At 34.0% G+C, this 17,311-nt stretch overlaps 1 protein-coding gene across 1 annotated transcript in view; it reads left to right on the top strand.

Moving 5' to 3' along the window:
• The window catches only part of NDC80 (NDC80 kinetochore complex component), a 41,564-nt gene extending 24,927 nt beyond the window's left edge, over window positions 1–16,637 (top strand). Inside the window, exons 13-17 of the mRNA XM_033135617.1 lie at window positions 75–164; window positions 6,961–7,053; window positions 9,722–9,852; window positions 11,645–11,747; window positions 15,604–16,637. Coding sequence (XP_032991508.1) covers window positions 75–164; window positions 6,961–7,053; window positions 9,722–9,852; window positions 11,645–11,747; window positions 15,604–15,741 — 555 coding nt within the window. The 3' untranslated portion in view covers window positions 15,742–16,637. The remainder of the gene's footprint in view (window positions 1–74; window positions 165–6,960; window positions 7,054–9,721; window positions 9,853–11,644; window positions 11,748–15,603) is intronic.
• Window positions 16,638–17,311: the final 674 nt, after the last annotated feature.

The following is a 17,311-nucleotide window of genomic DNA, read 5'->3' as shown; positions in this document are numbered from 1 at the left end:
ATGTGTAGATGACTCGTGAGAAATTTTGTAATTACATATATCATGTGTAACGCACATTCCTATATATTTTATAGGTACCACTCAAGGAACTCTTGAACCAAACCGAAGAAGAAAGTAATAAAGCTCTAAACAAAAAAATGGGGTTAGATGATACTTTAGAACAAGTAAGTAGCAAAACATAGTCATTAAAAGCAAAAATAAGATTTTTTTAAACTTTAAATGTGATTTGTAGTTTCTGATTACTAAGGAATGAATTTTTAATAAAATATGAAAAATGAGAATTGGGTATACCCAACTTGAATTAGAAACATTTGAAGTAATTTTTTTTAACAAATTTTGTTGGGGAATATTGGGGGACAGTGTATCTCCAAGGACCATCAGCTCCAAGTCATTGTCCTTCAGTCTAGTTCTGGAAGGCACAGCTCAGCTCTAAGTCCAGTTGCCATTTTCAATCTTCAGTTGTAGGGGGCGGGGTCACAGCCCACCAGCCCATGTCAGAATTGAACCGGCAACCTTGTTGTTGAGAGCGCTCACTCTAACCAACTGAGCCAAACAGCCGCCCCTCTGGAAGCTCAGCGGCAGCTCGTTGTCTTCAATCTAGTTGTGGAGGGCACAGCTCACTGGCCCATGTGGGAATTGATCTGGCAACCCTGTTGTTCAGAGCTCACGCTCTAACCACCTCAGCCATCTGGCTGCCCTGAAGAAATTTTTTAAATAACTTAAACATCCTAGACTTCACATATCATTGATAATGAAGTGTATGTAAATGAGTAAATTTCACTTGTTTTAATGAAGAATTGCCTCCTTTAACATGAGATAATTTAATAATATCCCTTTTTATATTAAAAGGGATTTGAAATAGCTACCTTAAAATTAAGTATGTATCGTTTGGAGTTAGAGGCTATTGAGCTATGATAGGTTAAGAAATTTCTTTTTACCCAATTTTTCATTGTGAACCGTGCAATTCAGGGGAATTCAAAGTCTATTTCCAAAAGTAGTTTTCAGAAAGTTTCTGCTTCTCATATACTTGAAACATAATATTACAAATATCTCTGAAAGAGAGCACTATTATTGTATTTAATAACCTTTAGAGTAAACATATTTATAGTTGATTAAGAAAAGTTAGGAAGCTACTCAAATACAAATAAAAGGTATTATTGGTATAACTAAATAATTAAAGGAAACCCCCAGCTAATTCAACTCTTCAAGAACTATTGTGTTCTAGCTAACAGATTTCAAGATACAGTTTCCCCCCACCTTACCCACAGTTTTGTTCTCTATAGTTTTAGTTACCTATCAACCGTAGTCCAAAAATATTAAATGGAAAATACCAGAAATAAACAATTTATAAGTTTTAAATTGTACGCTGTTCTGAGTAGCATGTTGAAATCTGGAGACAGCCCAGAATGTGAATCATCCCTTTTGTCCAACTCATCCACATTGTATATACTACTGATCTGTTAGTCATGAAGTCTTCCTTTACCCTGCTTCAATTTGGTTCCTCTCTTTTGTTGTAATGGGCACCAAAGGGCACCAAACATAAAAACTCAGAAAGATGTGAATTTCAAGAAAGGTGTGACTGAAACATCTTTCAAGCTGACAGTGAAACTTTTTAAAGTCTATAGGCAGGAAAACTTGGGGGCGGGGTGATTATAAGATTCCCACTATAGGCTAGGCTCCATGTTAATATTCCAAAGACAAATGTAACTGAAGTTTATATGAAATATAAACTACCATTTGGATAAAAACTGATGTGCAGTTATGCTAATCAGATTTGCATTTTTGCAAAACCATTTTGGGCATAGAAAAATGTGAATTAGAGGGGAAGCAACTGAAATTGTTAAGAGGTTAAACCAACGAATTATAGTAGAAATAAAAGGAAGGGAACAGGTTTAGGAAATGTTAAGGAGGTAGAACCCATGCATTTCATGGCTGAATGTAAAACCTAAGAGAGAAAGAAATATCAACAGTGACTTCTATTTTTCTGGTGTAGGCAACCTAGAGGAAGAAAAATGAGTGCAGAGGTGGCCAGGGATTGAAGCGATAGATTCAGAACACAGTAGAGAGATTGGGTCTGAAAATACAGATTTCAGGGTCTTTGGCATATACGTGATAGTTAAAGCCATGGATATGAGTGATATTTCTTAAGAAGACTGTGTAGAGGAAAGTGGCAGAGGATTGAATCTTGAGAAAGAAAAAAACTTAAGGAATTGGAAAAGGAAGGAGATTCCGGGAAAAATACATAGAAGTGTATTTACAAAATAGTTGGAGAATAATAATCAGAATTAAAGAATATGCTATAAAAGCCAAAGTTGGGAAACTTTTCAAGAAAGAGTGATCCTAACTAAACTTACTGTGCTAATCATTTCCATATATACTCGTATATATCAAATAAATGTTTTGTACATCCTAAACCTGTACAATGTTTTATGTTAAATATATCTCAATAAAGCTGGAGAAAAAGGAGTGATACGCTTCAGAAACTAAAGACTGAAACTATTTTTTCAATTTGACAGTGTTTAACCAAGTTCAAATGGCATAAGGTAAAATAGCAATTTGAAATAGTAAAGTTTAAACAGAAACTAATAAATTAGATAAACAAAATTAATCAATCTGAAAAATACTTTAAAATAATTGCAAAAACCATTCAAGAAACTATAAATGAGAAATGGCTATACTATAAGTCGGAGGGAATTTATTTGAATTATGAATAATTTCTATTTAATGATAGAAATAAAAGTCTATCTTTAAAATTTTCATTTTTAAGGCTAGTGTAACCCTCATACCACAACCTGATAAAGACATCACAAAAGAAGAAAATTAAATCAATCATACTTATGAATATAAATACAAAATTTAAATATTAGCAACTGAAATTTATTTAGCAGATAATTTTCTGAGAGCCTGCTGTGTGTCTGGTATTGTTGTAATAGATGCTGGTGATATGGTATCTGCTTTTGTGAACTCTATCTTGACTGGGAAGGAGGGCATGAAAATAATTACTTTCATCTTAACACTTGTAGTGTGAATACAGCATGCGTTGGATTTCATAATACACCTAAGATAAGCACAAGTTTCTTTCTGAAGGAAGTGGTAGCTGAGCTAGTTGTGAATAACAAGTAGGAGTTGGCCGGTAGATTACACAGAAGGATACACACCACACACACACACACCCACACACACACTCTCACACTCACACTCAGACTCCACTGAAGGCCCAGAAACCAAAGAGCATAGCATGTTAATGAATTACCATGAGTATAAGTAGGATAGAGGAGAAGCTTGGAGTAACAACAAGAACCTAATTATGAAGGGGCTTATTATTCTTGCTTACTGGTTGACTTTTTATTCTATAGGCAGTGGAGATTTTTAAGTTAGGAAATAACACCTATGTGTTTTAGTAGGCTCACAGTGTTGCCATTTTGAACACAAGAGACCTAATAGTATCCTGAGTGATAGATGGTAAGGACTCTAAGGCTATTGTAGTGAGGATGGAGAAGAGAGATTTAAAGATCCAGTGGTCGATTTGGATGTAAAGTTTAAAAGAGAAATTAAGAATGTTCAGGTGTCCAGCTTTATGGTGTATGTGGTTGGGGTTAAAAATTATGATTTGTTAAAGATGGTATGGCTGACTTTGTTCAAGGGGGCGCTATTAAAATGGGGTCTTGCAGTAGATGACAGATTGAACTTATCTCCAAATACCACAAAGAAACGTGGGAATTAATAGTCAAGGAACAGGGTGGGGTTCAGTGGATAGAAAATTACAGAGAGGAAACATCAGGGTTAAAGGGATATTCTGGCTAAACCAACCTAACGGAGTAGTTCTTACTGAAGGCAAGAACACCTGGGGGTGCAGGGTGGGGTAGAGGATGAAGAACCTGATCAGATATTGAGGATGGGGAATTCTGGTTAAAATGACTGAGCAGGACTCTTGCTAAAATTGGACAATACAGAGATAGACAGTAAGCCCAACAGTCAGCCTAGTTGAGAAAAGAGTTCAGAAGAGCATGAATAGTTTGGTCAAGGAGAGAATCTTTGTCAATGGTGATGTTCAGGAACATTAATGAAGAATAGCAGAGAAGGAGCTAGATAGAAGAGAGAATTTCAGGCTGAATATCAGGTCTCTGGGACACCAAAGTGAAGAAAGTGCAGTAGGCAGTTGAAGTTTGGAGGTACCGTTTGTGGATATAAATAGATATTTCTTAGTATGCAGGTAATTAAAGCCAGGAGATCTCCCAGGTGTGAGAATAAGAGAGAGCTCTCCCAAATGAGCAAATCAGAATACAGCTAAGATCAGAATCCTTGGAGAACATCCAAAGTACACACAGAAAGAGAAACATGGAAGGATTAGGAGGACCTCCCAAAACTTAAAGAGGAAACCAGGAGTTTCCGTGGTTTTAAACACCAAGGAAAGGGATTTCATAAGGGAGTGATCAGCAACTACAAATGTTACTCAGAAGTGAAATAAGATTAAGTCTGAAAGTTGCTCAATGGCTTTAGCAATTAAGATATTTAATGGTGATATTTGCAAAAGCAACTTCATGAAGCAGAGGAGCCAGAAAGCATATTACTGTGGATTGAAGTTTAAGTGGTATAAGAGGAAAGATACTGTGGATAGTATGAATAGGTACTATACGTGGACACTACAAATTAGACTGTTAACAAATGTTTGAGTCTAAGAATGTAGCAGTAGTTAAAAAGTGGTGTATGGAAAAGGTTTCTGTTTTTCATGGTTTTATTTTGGGGGTTTTTTATGAAGGAGGGAATTGTTTGGTTTTAAAGATAAGAGGGAGTTCAAGGGAAAGAGGTACAGTTAAGAAAAAATTAAGAGCAAAAGGGATTGATGGATATGAATGTGGTCCATGAAGACATATGAAGGAAGGAATGGGATCCAAAAAAAGAGCTGGAAGAGTTACTTTTCTTCATGAGGAAAATGGGTGCCCTGTATCATGAAATTGGAAGGAAGAAGAAAAGTTCTCATACAAATACTTGGTAGGTTGGAGGCAAGAAGTGATGGAATTCTAGTCCCGTCAATAGAAGAAAAAAATCATATAATTAAAGTAATTAATAATGTCTTTGCGTCTTTGCTTATAAGCAACTTGAGAGAGAGAGAGAGAAACTGACTAGAGAAGGTAATTTTTCCCCTATTTACCACAATGGAAATGTGTATTTTGTAATCAAGGGGAGGAAATGTTTAACTAATTGATGAAATTTAAATAAACCAGACATGGAACATAGAAGATAAGTAAACATGATTTTGACCAGCCATGAGGGCCTAGTGGAAGTTCTGGTTATTTGGGTGTCCATTGGTCTTATTGCTGGTGAAGTTAATGAAACAACTTTTTTAACTTAGTAATTATTTCAGAAGCAAAATATCTTTAGACTGGAAGCAAAGTTTATAGCTTCAGTACCTCTAGTCTTTAAAATTGGAAAGGCAGACAGTATAGAAAAAGTCCTTGGAGTTAGAACATCTAGTTTTGAGTTCTGGGCATATGCTAGTTACATGATCCTGAGTAAATAACATTGTTTCTAATCTCATCTACTCATCTTGTAAAATAGGAAAGTAATGTCCCTTACAAAGGACTTTTGATGATTGAAGGAGAAGTACATGCAAGTTTCTTTAATAACTGTAATCATTTTAACATCCTTTCTTTTGCCAAATAACAATAGCATCACTACATTTTTCCCAAACACACACACACACACACACACACACACACACACACACACACACACACACACACACATATACAGAGGGTGTCAAAAACATGTATACACATTTTAGGAAAAGAAAAAGTTATTAGAATTACGCTGATGTTAACCACTTTGAGCACCTCTTGTAATTGCAGAAGTCAAACGTGACTTGTATTTATCTTTTGTTATCATTATACATTATTACAATTTTAATACAATTTTTTTCCTTTCTTAAAATGTGTATACATTTTTTTTGGCACCCTCTGTATATATATGTAACTTTTTAATTTCGTGTATGCGTAGAATCATTCTTTCAAAGAAAGATGTCAGCTTATTTATACATTTTACTGTTTTCTGTTTCCTGTGGGAAATATTTTCCTCTTGGTCTAGCTGGAAAACATTCTGTATTAATTACCAATATCAACTGGTATCAGCACTCGTCAACAGGAAATGAGCTTTAAAAACACTTTCTTGGGGTTTTGGTTTCAACAGATCTTAAAGCTTTACCAAGATTAAATTTGGTTACTTTGTTACTCTTTGCAAGAATGAATTGACTGTAACCAATTAGCAAATGATATCCAGTAAAATCTATATGAATAGTTCTCTTTAATTTCCCAGAAAGTGAACACAAAAATGAAAAGCTAGATAAATAAGTCTAAAGAACACTGGAGAGCATAATTTGTATTTATTAATAAATTAATATAAAAACATTAAAAGTATATATAATATTTATATAATATGCATGAAAGCTTAAAAAGCATTCCTACAGCTAATAGTGGAAAAACAGGTGGTGGTACCCTTATTTTATTGAGAATTAAGCCACACTTTATTCCTAATGCCTTACTATACCACTCTTCATTTAAACATTATACATTACAAGTTTCCTTGAAATTGACTCTTCTTTGGGAAATAATAAATTTTTAGGACAAATGAAAGGTGAGTGTCCAAACGGACTAAAAGAAATAACATGGTTCAGTTAGTTCATTGTTAATAGCTTACTTGTCTATAGCTTACTGAAAATTTTTTTTTAATTAAAGTTTATTGGGGTGACAATTGTTAGTAAAGTTACATAGATTTCAGGTGTTCAATTCTGTAATACATCATCTATATATCACATTGTGTGGTCACCATCCAGAGTCAGTGTCAGTTCTCCTTCCATCACCATATATTTGATCCCTTTTACCCTCATCTACCTACCCCACACCCCCCCCACTAAATTTTTTGATGTATAGTTATGATTTCTCACCCAAAGTTTTATTCCTTAAGTTAAATACAATGATATCAGAAAGCAGAAGAAGTGTAAGGACTCTGAAAGAAGAAATTCAAAAGCTGGATGATCTTTACCAACAAAAAGTCAAGGTAAGAACTTTGCTACAGTTTTGTATAGGTTAGCTAAAGCTATGGCCTGATTGATTGACTAGGCATCTGTTCTAACATTAAATTGAAATCTTTAAGCTTGTGTTTTATAACTTGTGTTTCAGTTTCGTCTTCTCTTACAAAGTTTATTGTAAGGAGTTATTTTATTTGTTCTTTTAAATGACTTTTTCTGGACTTGAGCTATTTCACCATAAAACATGTTTACTGTTCATCAATACTTTATACTTGCATATGTGATTCAGTATCCTTGTAAGACCAAAGTATGTTTTAAGCATAATCTCTTCTACCTTTTTAAGGATATTTAGTGTTAAGTACTCCTAAAGCTTAAACCCCAATAAGGCCTTTTGAATATTTGATTGCCTATAAAGAGTAATTGCAACCTGACTATCCTGGCCAAATTACACAGACCATTTACATGAAACCTAGAATGTGGATAAAATAATAAGATTTATTCCCCACCACCTCTAACCCACCTCTGGCCAGCACTTTACTTACAGAAGTATTCAGGTGACTCTCTTCATTACCACTTATACAATTTATGTGAAAATTTTAACCACAGCAATTTTTTTTACTCAGTAACACCAACAAAGTATTAGGAATTGAAAATTTTCCTCTTCACCTGTATTATATTTAGGGCGTATACGTATTTTAAGCAGTATGAAAGTTTTAGAAAATACACTACAGTAATATGATCTACATGTGAAATTGAGACATTTGATAATCATTTTTGTTTTTTCATATATCCTCCATGACAGTACTTGAGTTTTTTTTCTTTAAAGCTCTTAAATGAAAGACTTTCTCATGTTTCATCTTGAGAAACCTAAGAATTGATTAATTTAATTTGGTCTGTTTTGCCTGTACATAATTAATACATATGTGAAATAATGGTAGTATAAAAGTTATCCAAATTTTGACTTATATTAATATAAAAGGCCTCTTTTATGCTCATGGAAAAAAATTAAATCAGAGTATCATAAAATTTCCTCTATTACAGACTTGAAAATACTGCTGAATGAATTTTATGTAGGCTTGTTGAAAAGGTCACATTTATGATTACAGTATGAGATTTCCAAAGGAGCTTTTTAGTATCTCTTACATGTAGAGCACTAAGCATCCTGAAAATACAAATGATGATGCAACCTGATTTTTAAAAATGCTTTATATAAACTTTTTTTTTTAATTCAAGTTTATTAGGTTGATAATTGTTAGTCAAGTTACATAGATTTCAGGTGTACAATTCTGTAACATATCATCTATCTATCACATAGTGTGTTCACCACCCAGAGTGAGTTCTCTTTCCATCACCATATATTTGATCCCCTTTACCCTCATCTACCGCCCCCCTGCCCCCTTACCCTCTGGTAACCACTAAACTATGTCTATATCTGAGTTTTTGTTTCTTCATTTGTTTGTCTTGTTTTTTGTTGTGTTCAGTTTTATATACCACCTGTAAGTGAAATCATATGGTTCTCAGCTTTTTCTGTCTGACTTATTTCACTCAGCATAATAACCTCAGGATCCACCCATGTTGTCGCAAATAGTACTATTTCATCTTTTTTATGGCAGAATAGTATTCCATTGTGTATATATATACCACAACTTCTTTATACAATCATCTATCGAAGGACACTTTGGTTGTTTCCATGTCTTGGCCACTATAAGTAAAGCTGCGATGAACATTAGAGCACTTATATCTTTATGGATAAATGATTTTAGATTTTTGGGGTAGATCCCAGGGGAGGGATTGCTGGGTCATATGGTTATTCTATTCTTAATTTTCTGAGGAACCTCCACACTGCCTTCCATAGCGGCTACACCAATCTGCATTCCCACCAACAGTGTATAAGGGTTCTTTTTTCTCCACAGCCTCTCCAACACTTATTATTTGTCTTTTTGATGATAGCCATTCTAACTGGTGTGAGGTGATATCTCATTGTAATTTTTATTTGCGTTTCTCTGATACTAGTGATGTTGAACATGTTTTCATATGTCTATTTGCCATTTGTATGTCCTCTTTGGAGAAATGTCTATCCAGATCCTCTGCCCATTTTTTAATTGGATTGTTTGATTTTTTGTTGTTGTTGAGTTGTATGAGTTTCTTATATATTTTGGATATTAGCCTCTTAGTGGAGGTGCTGTTTGCAAAAATCTTCTCCCATTCAGTTGGTTGCCTCTTATTTTGTCAGTGGATTTTTGGTGTGCAGAAGCTTTTTAGTTTAATATAGTCCCATTCATTTATTTTAGCTTTTACTTCCCTTGCCTTTGGAGTCAAATTCATAAAATGCTCTTTGAACCCAAGGTCCGTAAGTTTAGCACCTGTGTTTTCTTCTATGCATTTTATTATTTATTATTCTATGCTTAGGTCCTTGATCCATTCTGAGTTAATATTGGTACATGGTGACAGATAGCAGTCCAGTTTCATTGTTTTTCACGTGGCTTTCCAATTCTCCCTGCACCATTTATTGAAGAGGCTGTCCTTTCTCCATTGTATGTTTTTGGCTTCTTTGTCGAAAATTGCCTGTCCATATTTATGTGGGTTTATTCCTGCGTTCTCAATTCTATTCCGTCGGTCTGATAAATTTTTAAAATCTGCCTGGAGTATATGGAATGTGAATATCAAAAAACTATAGCTGTGACTTTATCCTGATAGGAAGCTGAGGAAGAGGACAAAAAATGTGCCAATGAGCTGGAGTCCTTGGAGAAACACAAGCACATGCTGGAGAGTGCTGTTAAGGAGGGCCTCAGTGAAGCTATGAATGAATTAGATTCTATTCAGCGGGAGTAAGTTCATCTCTCCAAGATTTATAATGTTTATTTTCAGTTTAATTATTTAACATTTCTATAGAACTAGGTCTGTTTATTTGCTTTAATCTATATTATAGAGCTGTTTGGGGGATGAGGGAGTGGTGACTAGAACTTACACAGAACAGATTATAACTTGCAGATACTTTCCCTACATGAATACATTTGCTACTATTGTAGCTTAGCCCTCCCCCCTTCATTTTTAGATCTAATTAATCAATGGCTTTTAATCCCTGAAAACAACATAAAATTGTTAATCAATTCAAATTAACTTTGGCTATTTGTTAGTAAATTTTAGTAAAATTCCAGTAAGCTTTAAAGAACTCCACTAAGCTCATAGTTTTAAGATGTATTTCCTAGTAATGCAGTATAACATATAGTAAACATAATTATGTAATTACTAGAAATTATCCAGTCAATTTGCTCTAACTCAACATGTGCCTTGGTAATAATCACTACACTATGCAAAAGCTGGAATAAAGAAATCACAGGACTTACGGGGAAATTATAATTGGTGCACAACACTCCAAAACTCGGTCAATGACGCATAAACAAAAGATGGGAACCTAATGGGAATGTTAGCACATTGGTAAACACATTAAATGTTTAAGAAATACACAAATGCTATGGTAAATAATGATGCTTTACCTTAAAAAGACCTGAAGTTTGTGTGGAAAAATGGGCATTCAAAGGTTTGCAGCTTATGAATTATTGAGAAAAGGTAGAAGGAGGGTTATCTGAAATCAGATGGAAAGTTGTAACAGCAGATGTGGATGCATGTGGCTCCTCAGATATGTTATGAACTGAAGGAGCTGGTGCCCATTTGAGGTGTGTGCTTTAGGCTCAAATTGCTACTTAATGTATCAGTCCAGATGAAACAAATGCATGTTTTCAAACAAGCATTATAGGAGAACTGACTGTATACTGTGTTACATTTCTTAGAAGTTCTTCATTGTCAAATTATACATTGTCAAGTTTTCCCTGTTGGTTTCCTTATAATTTTAAAACTTACAGAGAAAAAATTTTAGACGCAATATATAATAACTAGAACTAAAATTAGTGACATTTCTTCCTTATAGAATATTCTGCCTTTGTGTATACAATTCTCTCATGCAACCTGTATAAAATCAATATATTGAATAGTTAACCCATAGATTCTATGATCATTTATATTAAAAGACTTTTTTAAGTGGCCTTCAAATAACTAAAAAAAAAAAAAACTGATTGGAAGTACAACCTTAAAAAAGAAAATCACAGTTCTTCTTTCCTTATTTGTAGCCTAGGGATAGAAAACTCAGTTGAAGGTTTTTTGGCTCACAGTTTTTGTTTTGAATTTGAATTTGAATGCCTTAAAGTAAGATTCCTAATCTCCCATTCATGTGTATTTAATGTTTTGCCCCTGAAAACATTTGTAGAGGTTATTTTTACTGTAGATACAATCATACACGCTAATCATAGGAAAATATTAGATCAAGAATCAAGTTTACAATCCTTTTGGAGACTCCGGTAAGGCCACTTGCTCCCAGGCTTTGTATGTTAAAGCATGAGGTTTTTGTTGTTGTTTTGTTTCTTGTTGCTTGCAAAAGATCTTTGAAAATGTATTTATTTTTGTTTTAATGATTGAGAACTGGACCTGAATTATACATTGAACAAGCAGCGTGAATACCAATCGCAGCCTGGTTTTATTGAATATGAGTAGAAGCGAGCTAACTAGAACTGATATATTAGGTATTTTCCCTAGACAACTCAAACAAGAGTTTTTATTTTACAGATACCAACTAGTTGTACAGACCACAACTGAAGAAAGACGAAAAGTGGGAAATAACTTGCAGTGTCTTTTAGAGATGGTTGCTACACATGTAGGGTCTGTGGAGGTAAGCATGTGAAGGTCTTTCCTACATTCTAGGAAAGCTTTTTAAAGCTTTGATATATTTTTGTTTTGTGTCTATAGAAATTAAGTGATAGATTTTATTTCTTTGGAAAATATGATCTAGTATAAACTTTATCAGAAGAACCCTGTCTAGCAGTGTGGTAAGGAGACTCTTATAAAGTACGTCTTATAAAGTAATGTGTTTTGTTCACATAAACGATATTTATTACATCAACAGTATATAATGTGGTTCCAGACCATGTTCTACATACTGAAAACATTTTAGTACATTTAAGATTTAATTAAGATTAAGATGAAAGAGTATGTGTTATGACAAATATTTTTCCTTTCTTTTAATTTCATATAAACACAGAATAAAGTATTTCTGAAACATGAAATTTACCTTAATCCTCACCTTTCACATAGATTGAAAGTTCAACAATAAAACTATTCCTCCAACCTGCTGTACAGAACCCAAGAGCTAAGATTAATTGATAAATTCCACAATTCCTAGGTAATCTGTTAGGTTTAAAAGGTTAAAAATCATTGCAAAAACCACAATTAATTTTGCACCAACCTAATATTAGGTGATAATATATTTCCAGTTGTGAATGGTTAAGGGAAAAAAACTCATATCACATTAGTAGGCTTCCATGTATTGAAAGTGAGTATATTATGTTCTACTTCCCCTCATCTCTCCTGAAAGTCATTGAACTGCTTTCTTGCTTGCCAGTGCTCTTCACTGCTTATTGGTAAAAACCAAAGAAAGCATCCTGGATACTACATCAGAAAACCTGGGTTCTATCCACTTCTCCTAATTCAGCCACTTAGTGGCTCTATAACCTTCCCTGAATCCTTTTTCCACCACAGACCAGAAAATTACCTGAGTGATTACTTTTTCATTCTCCCAAGATTGGTGTATAATAGTTCTGTTCTAGGTGCATAAGAGAAATAATCATTTATAACATACTACTGTTGGCTTAGATTGAGCAAGTCTTCTTGTGTGTTATCAATTTACTTCTTTGGGTCATTACTTTCTTCATCTATAAAATGAGAGGGCTCTACTAAATAATTGCCAACATGCCTTGTTCCTCTATTATAGATAACTATTAGTCTGACCTTAGTGTTAGTCCAGTAGTGATTTGTCACTAGGGATTTATGTGAAAGGTAACCACAACTATTAAAGCTTTAATCAGTTAATATAAAATTAGATTTGAAACTAATGATAAATTACTATTACTTTTTAATCACTTTTTGTACAGTCTAATGTTCAAGAAGATCAGACCAGCTTCAATAAACATTTACTGAACACCTATTTTGCACTATGTGAAATTCACAGTTAGCCAATCAAGTATAGAAGGAACATAGAAATTCAACCAATAATCTTTAAAACCTAATGTGGGGAAATTTTATGAATGATGAAATTATACCAAAGAAAATATGAATTTGGATCTAATGGTATCTTCACATGGTATATTTTCCCATAGGACAAAGTTTCTTTGAGCAATTCCTGGTGGAGCCCTGTATAGGTCCTATTTGTGACTTGATGTTCTAGACCAGGGGACAGCAAACTACAGCCTGCAGGCCAAATTGTGCTCATGGCCTGTTTTTGTTAATAAAGTTTTATTGGAACACAGCCATTTCATGCACTTTCATACTATCTATGGCTGCTTTCCCACTACAACAACAGGGTTCAGCAGGTGCAGCAAAATTTTATTACTTGCTCCTTTAACAAAAAAATGGTTGCTGACTCCTTCCTATTCTAGACTCCTACCCCCATGAGGAGCACAGAATCTTTTTTTCTTTGTCTGTTTAGATATTCCAAAAATTATTATAAAGATATAATAACCAACACATTGTAGTATTGATGCATACAAACCAATCTCTGATTAAGAGTTCAGAAATAGGTGCATGAACGTAGATAGGAAACTGAACAGTAGGGGGAAATGAATTGTTCAAGTAATGGAGTTGGATTGCTGCCTTAAACACTAGACAAATGGATTAGGAAAATAATGTGAGGCTCAATTTTTATCTTTTAGAAGAATTACAAGACTATTTTTACTCTTCAGGAATTATCAATAGAGTTCTTAAATTAGACACAAAAAGTACAAATCGCAGAAGAAATTATTTATAAATCAGCTTTGTTATAATTGAGATCTCTACATCAAAAGACACAGAGAGTAGAAAGACAAGCCACAAATGGTAAAAGATTTTTTTAAATAATAGGTAAGGAGTTAACATCCAGATACATATGACCTCTGAAAAATAAATATGGAAAGTGGGCAAAAGACTTGAATGGGAATTTCGCAAAGACCTAATGTGGTCAAAAAACATGAAAAGATACACCAATTCCCCCCCTCAAGAAATTGGCAAAAAATTAAAGTTTGTAATACTAAATGCTAGCAAGGATGTGGAGAAGTGGGAGTTCTCATTTATATTGCTGGGATTGTAAATTGATGTAACAATTAGAAAACAATGTGGCAATCCCTAATAAAACTGCAGTTCCACTCTAGGTATTTAAATTTTTACACTGTCAGAGTACTGTTCTGGACTAAATATCCTCCCAAATTACATGTGTATCTGAAATCTCATAATGTGACATTATTTGGAAATAGGTCTTTGGAATGTAATTAGTTAAGATGAGTTCATACTAGATTAGGGTAGACACTAAATCCTTATAAAAAGGCCATGTGAAGATGCAGGCAGAAATACAATGACACAGCTACAAACTAAGGAGTGCCCCTGGACAGGGAACTGGTAGAAGCTGGGAAGAAGCCAAGGAAAGATTCTTCCTAGAGCCTTCAGAGAGCACAGCCCTGCCAATATCTTGGTTCAGACTTCTAGCCTCCAGAACTCTGAGAGAATAAATTTATTCTTTGTTGTTTTAAACCACATAGTTTGTTATAATTTGTTATGGTACAGTATCTGAAACAGTAAAAAACAAATAACCTCGTGTATTAGTTTCCTATTGGTGCCATAACAAACTATCACCAATTTAATGGCTTAAAGCAACACAAATTTATTCTTTTACATTTCTTGTAAAATAAGGCCTCCAGGATGCAATCCTTCTAGAGGCCACCTAGAGTCCTTGGCTTGTGGCCTCTTCCTCCATCTTCAAAGCCAATATATTGCACAGCATCTTCTATCCTCTCTGACCTCTCTTCTATCCTTAGATTTTCTGTCACACTGCTCATTTCCCTCTTACAAGAACCCTTGTGGTTATGTTGGACCTACCTAGGATAATGCAGAATAATCTTTTCTCAAGATCCTTAACTCAACCACACCTGCACAGTTTCTTTTGCCATGTAAGATAACAGGTTCTGGGAATTAGGACATGGACATCTTTGGAGAGGCTGCTATTCAGCCTACCATGCCTGGGAAGAAACAAAAATTACATTAATAGTAAAATGGATAAGTAGATGATATATTCATTCAATAGAATATAGATAGCAGTACATGAAGCTTTATGCATTAACATTAATGAATCTTAAAATACTAGGTGGAAAAAAATAAGTCATAGAACGTTACTTTCAATATCATTCAATAAATATAAAGGCGGAAACCAGGTATCACTAAACTATGTTGTTTAGAGATACATTTGTGTGTGTGTGTGTGTGTGTGTGTGTGTGTGTGTGTGTGTGTGTGTGAAAAGTATTAAGAAAAGTGCCATTCAGGATAGTGGTTGTCTCTGGAGAGATACAGGGATATAATTAGCAAAAAGGACCTACACAGTGGATACAAGAGTATTCCTTTCATTCCTTTTCTTACAAATGGTATATTCTTATCTATAAATTTCACAATTAAATACTTTAAAAGAAATTAATGTTTTTGCATTAACAATTACTAATTGTTCCCACCAGAAACATCTTGAGGAGCAGATTGCTAAAGTTGATAGAGAGTATGAAGAATACATGTCTGAAGATCTCCTGGGAAATATTAGAGAGATTGGAGACAAGTATAAGAAGAAAGCTGCTTTAATTAAGTCTTCTGATGAATGAACATAAAATGCTGATTATCTAAAGAAGAACTTTATTAACAGTGTAAATTTTGAAATGTCCTTTGTAGGTTTGAAAAATCTTTAACATACCCTATATCCCTTCTTACAATGAAGTCTCATGACCACATCTTCCCATGCCTGTGAAATATTTTTATAGCTTTTATAAACCTGGTTCATTGCCTTAAATTATGCATAACCTAAAATTATGATACTTTGTTGGTTGGTTATCTTTAGATGTGAAGGACCACTTACGTACCCAGAATTAATAAAATGTTATCAGTAAAGTATGTTTTTTCCCTGATTTCTCTGCCTAACTTCAGGTGCTTAGAAAGGTATTTTGATCTAAACCAAGAGTCAGCAAACTAACTGTGGGCCAAATCTAGTTACACCTATTCATTGACATATCATCTGTAACGGTTTTCACACTACAATGACAGAGTTCAGTATATGTGACAGAGACCATACAGCCCGCAAGGTCAAAAGTGTATACCTTCTGGTCCAGTACAGAAAAAGATTGCCATTCCCCAGTACGGACTATACAAAGGTTGGTACAGTTCAAGTAGAAACTTTCTTAATAATTCTGGATGTGTAATCCAACCCACTCCTTATTCAGAGCCAAGAAGCTAAAGTTCTTTCTGGCTTCTTGCCATCTGTACTCTGAAATAAGCAGAAAAATAGAATGTGAGAATCATAAGAAATAAAATAACCTAGTTCAGCGCCTCATTTTAGAGATGAGAATTCATTCCTAGAGAAGTTCTGATTTACCTCAGGTCACATCTCTTAGTGGTACTTACTGGAACTGGTAAACAATCCTGAGTACAGCACAAGAACCATGAAATATGAATGTGCTGGATGGTGAGGAAATTGTGTTATAATGTGAGATTTTTAGACAGGTCTAAATTGTTAGGAAGCTTCTTAAATTGAACTAACATCTGCCTTCAGTTGAACTTTCTATTTAAATTTTATTCTAACCCTTGTCTAAATACTTTCAATAATAGAACTGCTTCCATAGGGCTAAAATCTGCCTCCTCTTTTGTAACTTCTAAAATCTGTAACTTCGAGTTCCATTTTTATCATAGAATAGTTGGATTATCATAGTTTACAGTTCTATTTAGGATTATCAATTGTCTATGTATTGTTTATCTTATGTTTGATCCTAGGTTTGATTAGGTCAATTTTTCCCCAATTGTTTTAATCTCTTTGTTATTCTACCTTGCTTTCAATGTTACTGTTTTAAGCCTTTCCTCTATAGAAGTATTTTTTAATTTTTAATTTTGAAATAATTTGACTTAAAAGTTAAGACTAATACAAATAATCCCTTCACACAAATTTCCTAGCTAGTATTTTACTAAATTTATTTATCATTCTCTCCCGTGCCCTATTTTTTGTTTGTTTATATTGACTCACTTTTGAGTAAATTGCAGACATGATAACACTTTACCTCTAAATATTTCAGTATATGTTTCCTAAAAACAGTGACAATCTTATGTAACTATAAGACAGTTATCAAAATCAGGAAATTAATACTGGTACATTAGTATCTAATCTACAGAACTTACTTGAATTTTGCT

The sequence above is a fragment of the Rhinolophus ferrumequinum genome, chromosome 19 (genome assembly GCF_004115265.2).
Source record: "Rhinolophus ferrumequinum isolate MPI-CBG mRhiFer1 chromosome 19, mRhiFer1_v1.p, whole genome shotgun sequence".
Taxonomy (NCBI): domain Eukaryota; kingdom Metazoa; phylum Chordata; class Mammalia; order Chiroptera; family Rhinolophidae; genus Rhinolophus; species Rhinolophus ferrumequinum.
This window is presented reverse-complemented; position numbering and strand designations above follow the sequence as displayed.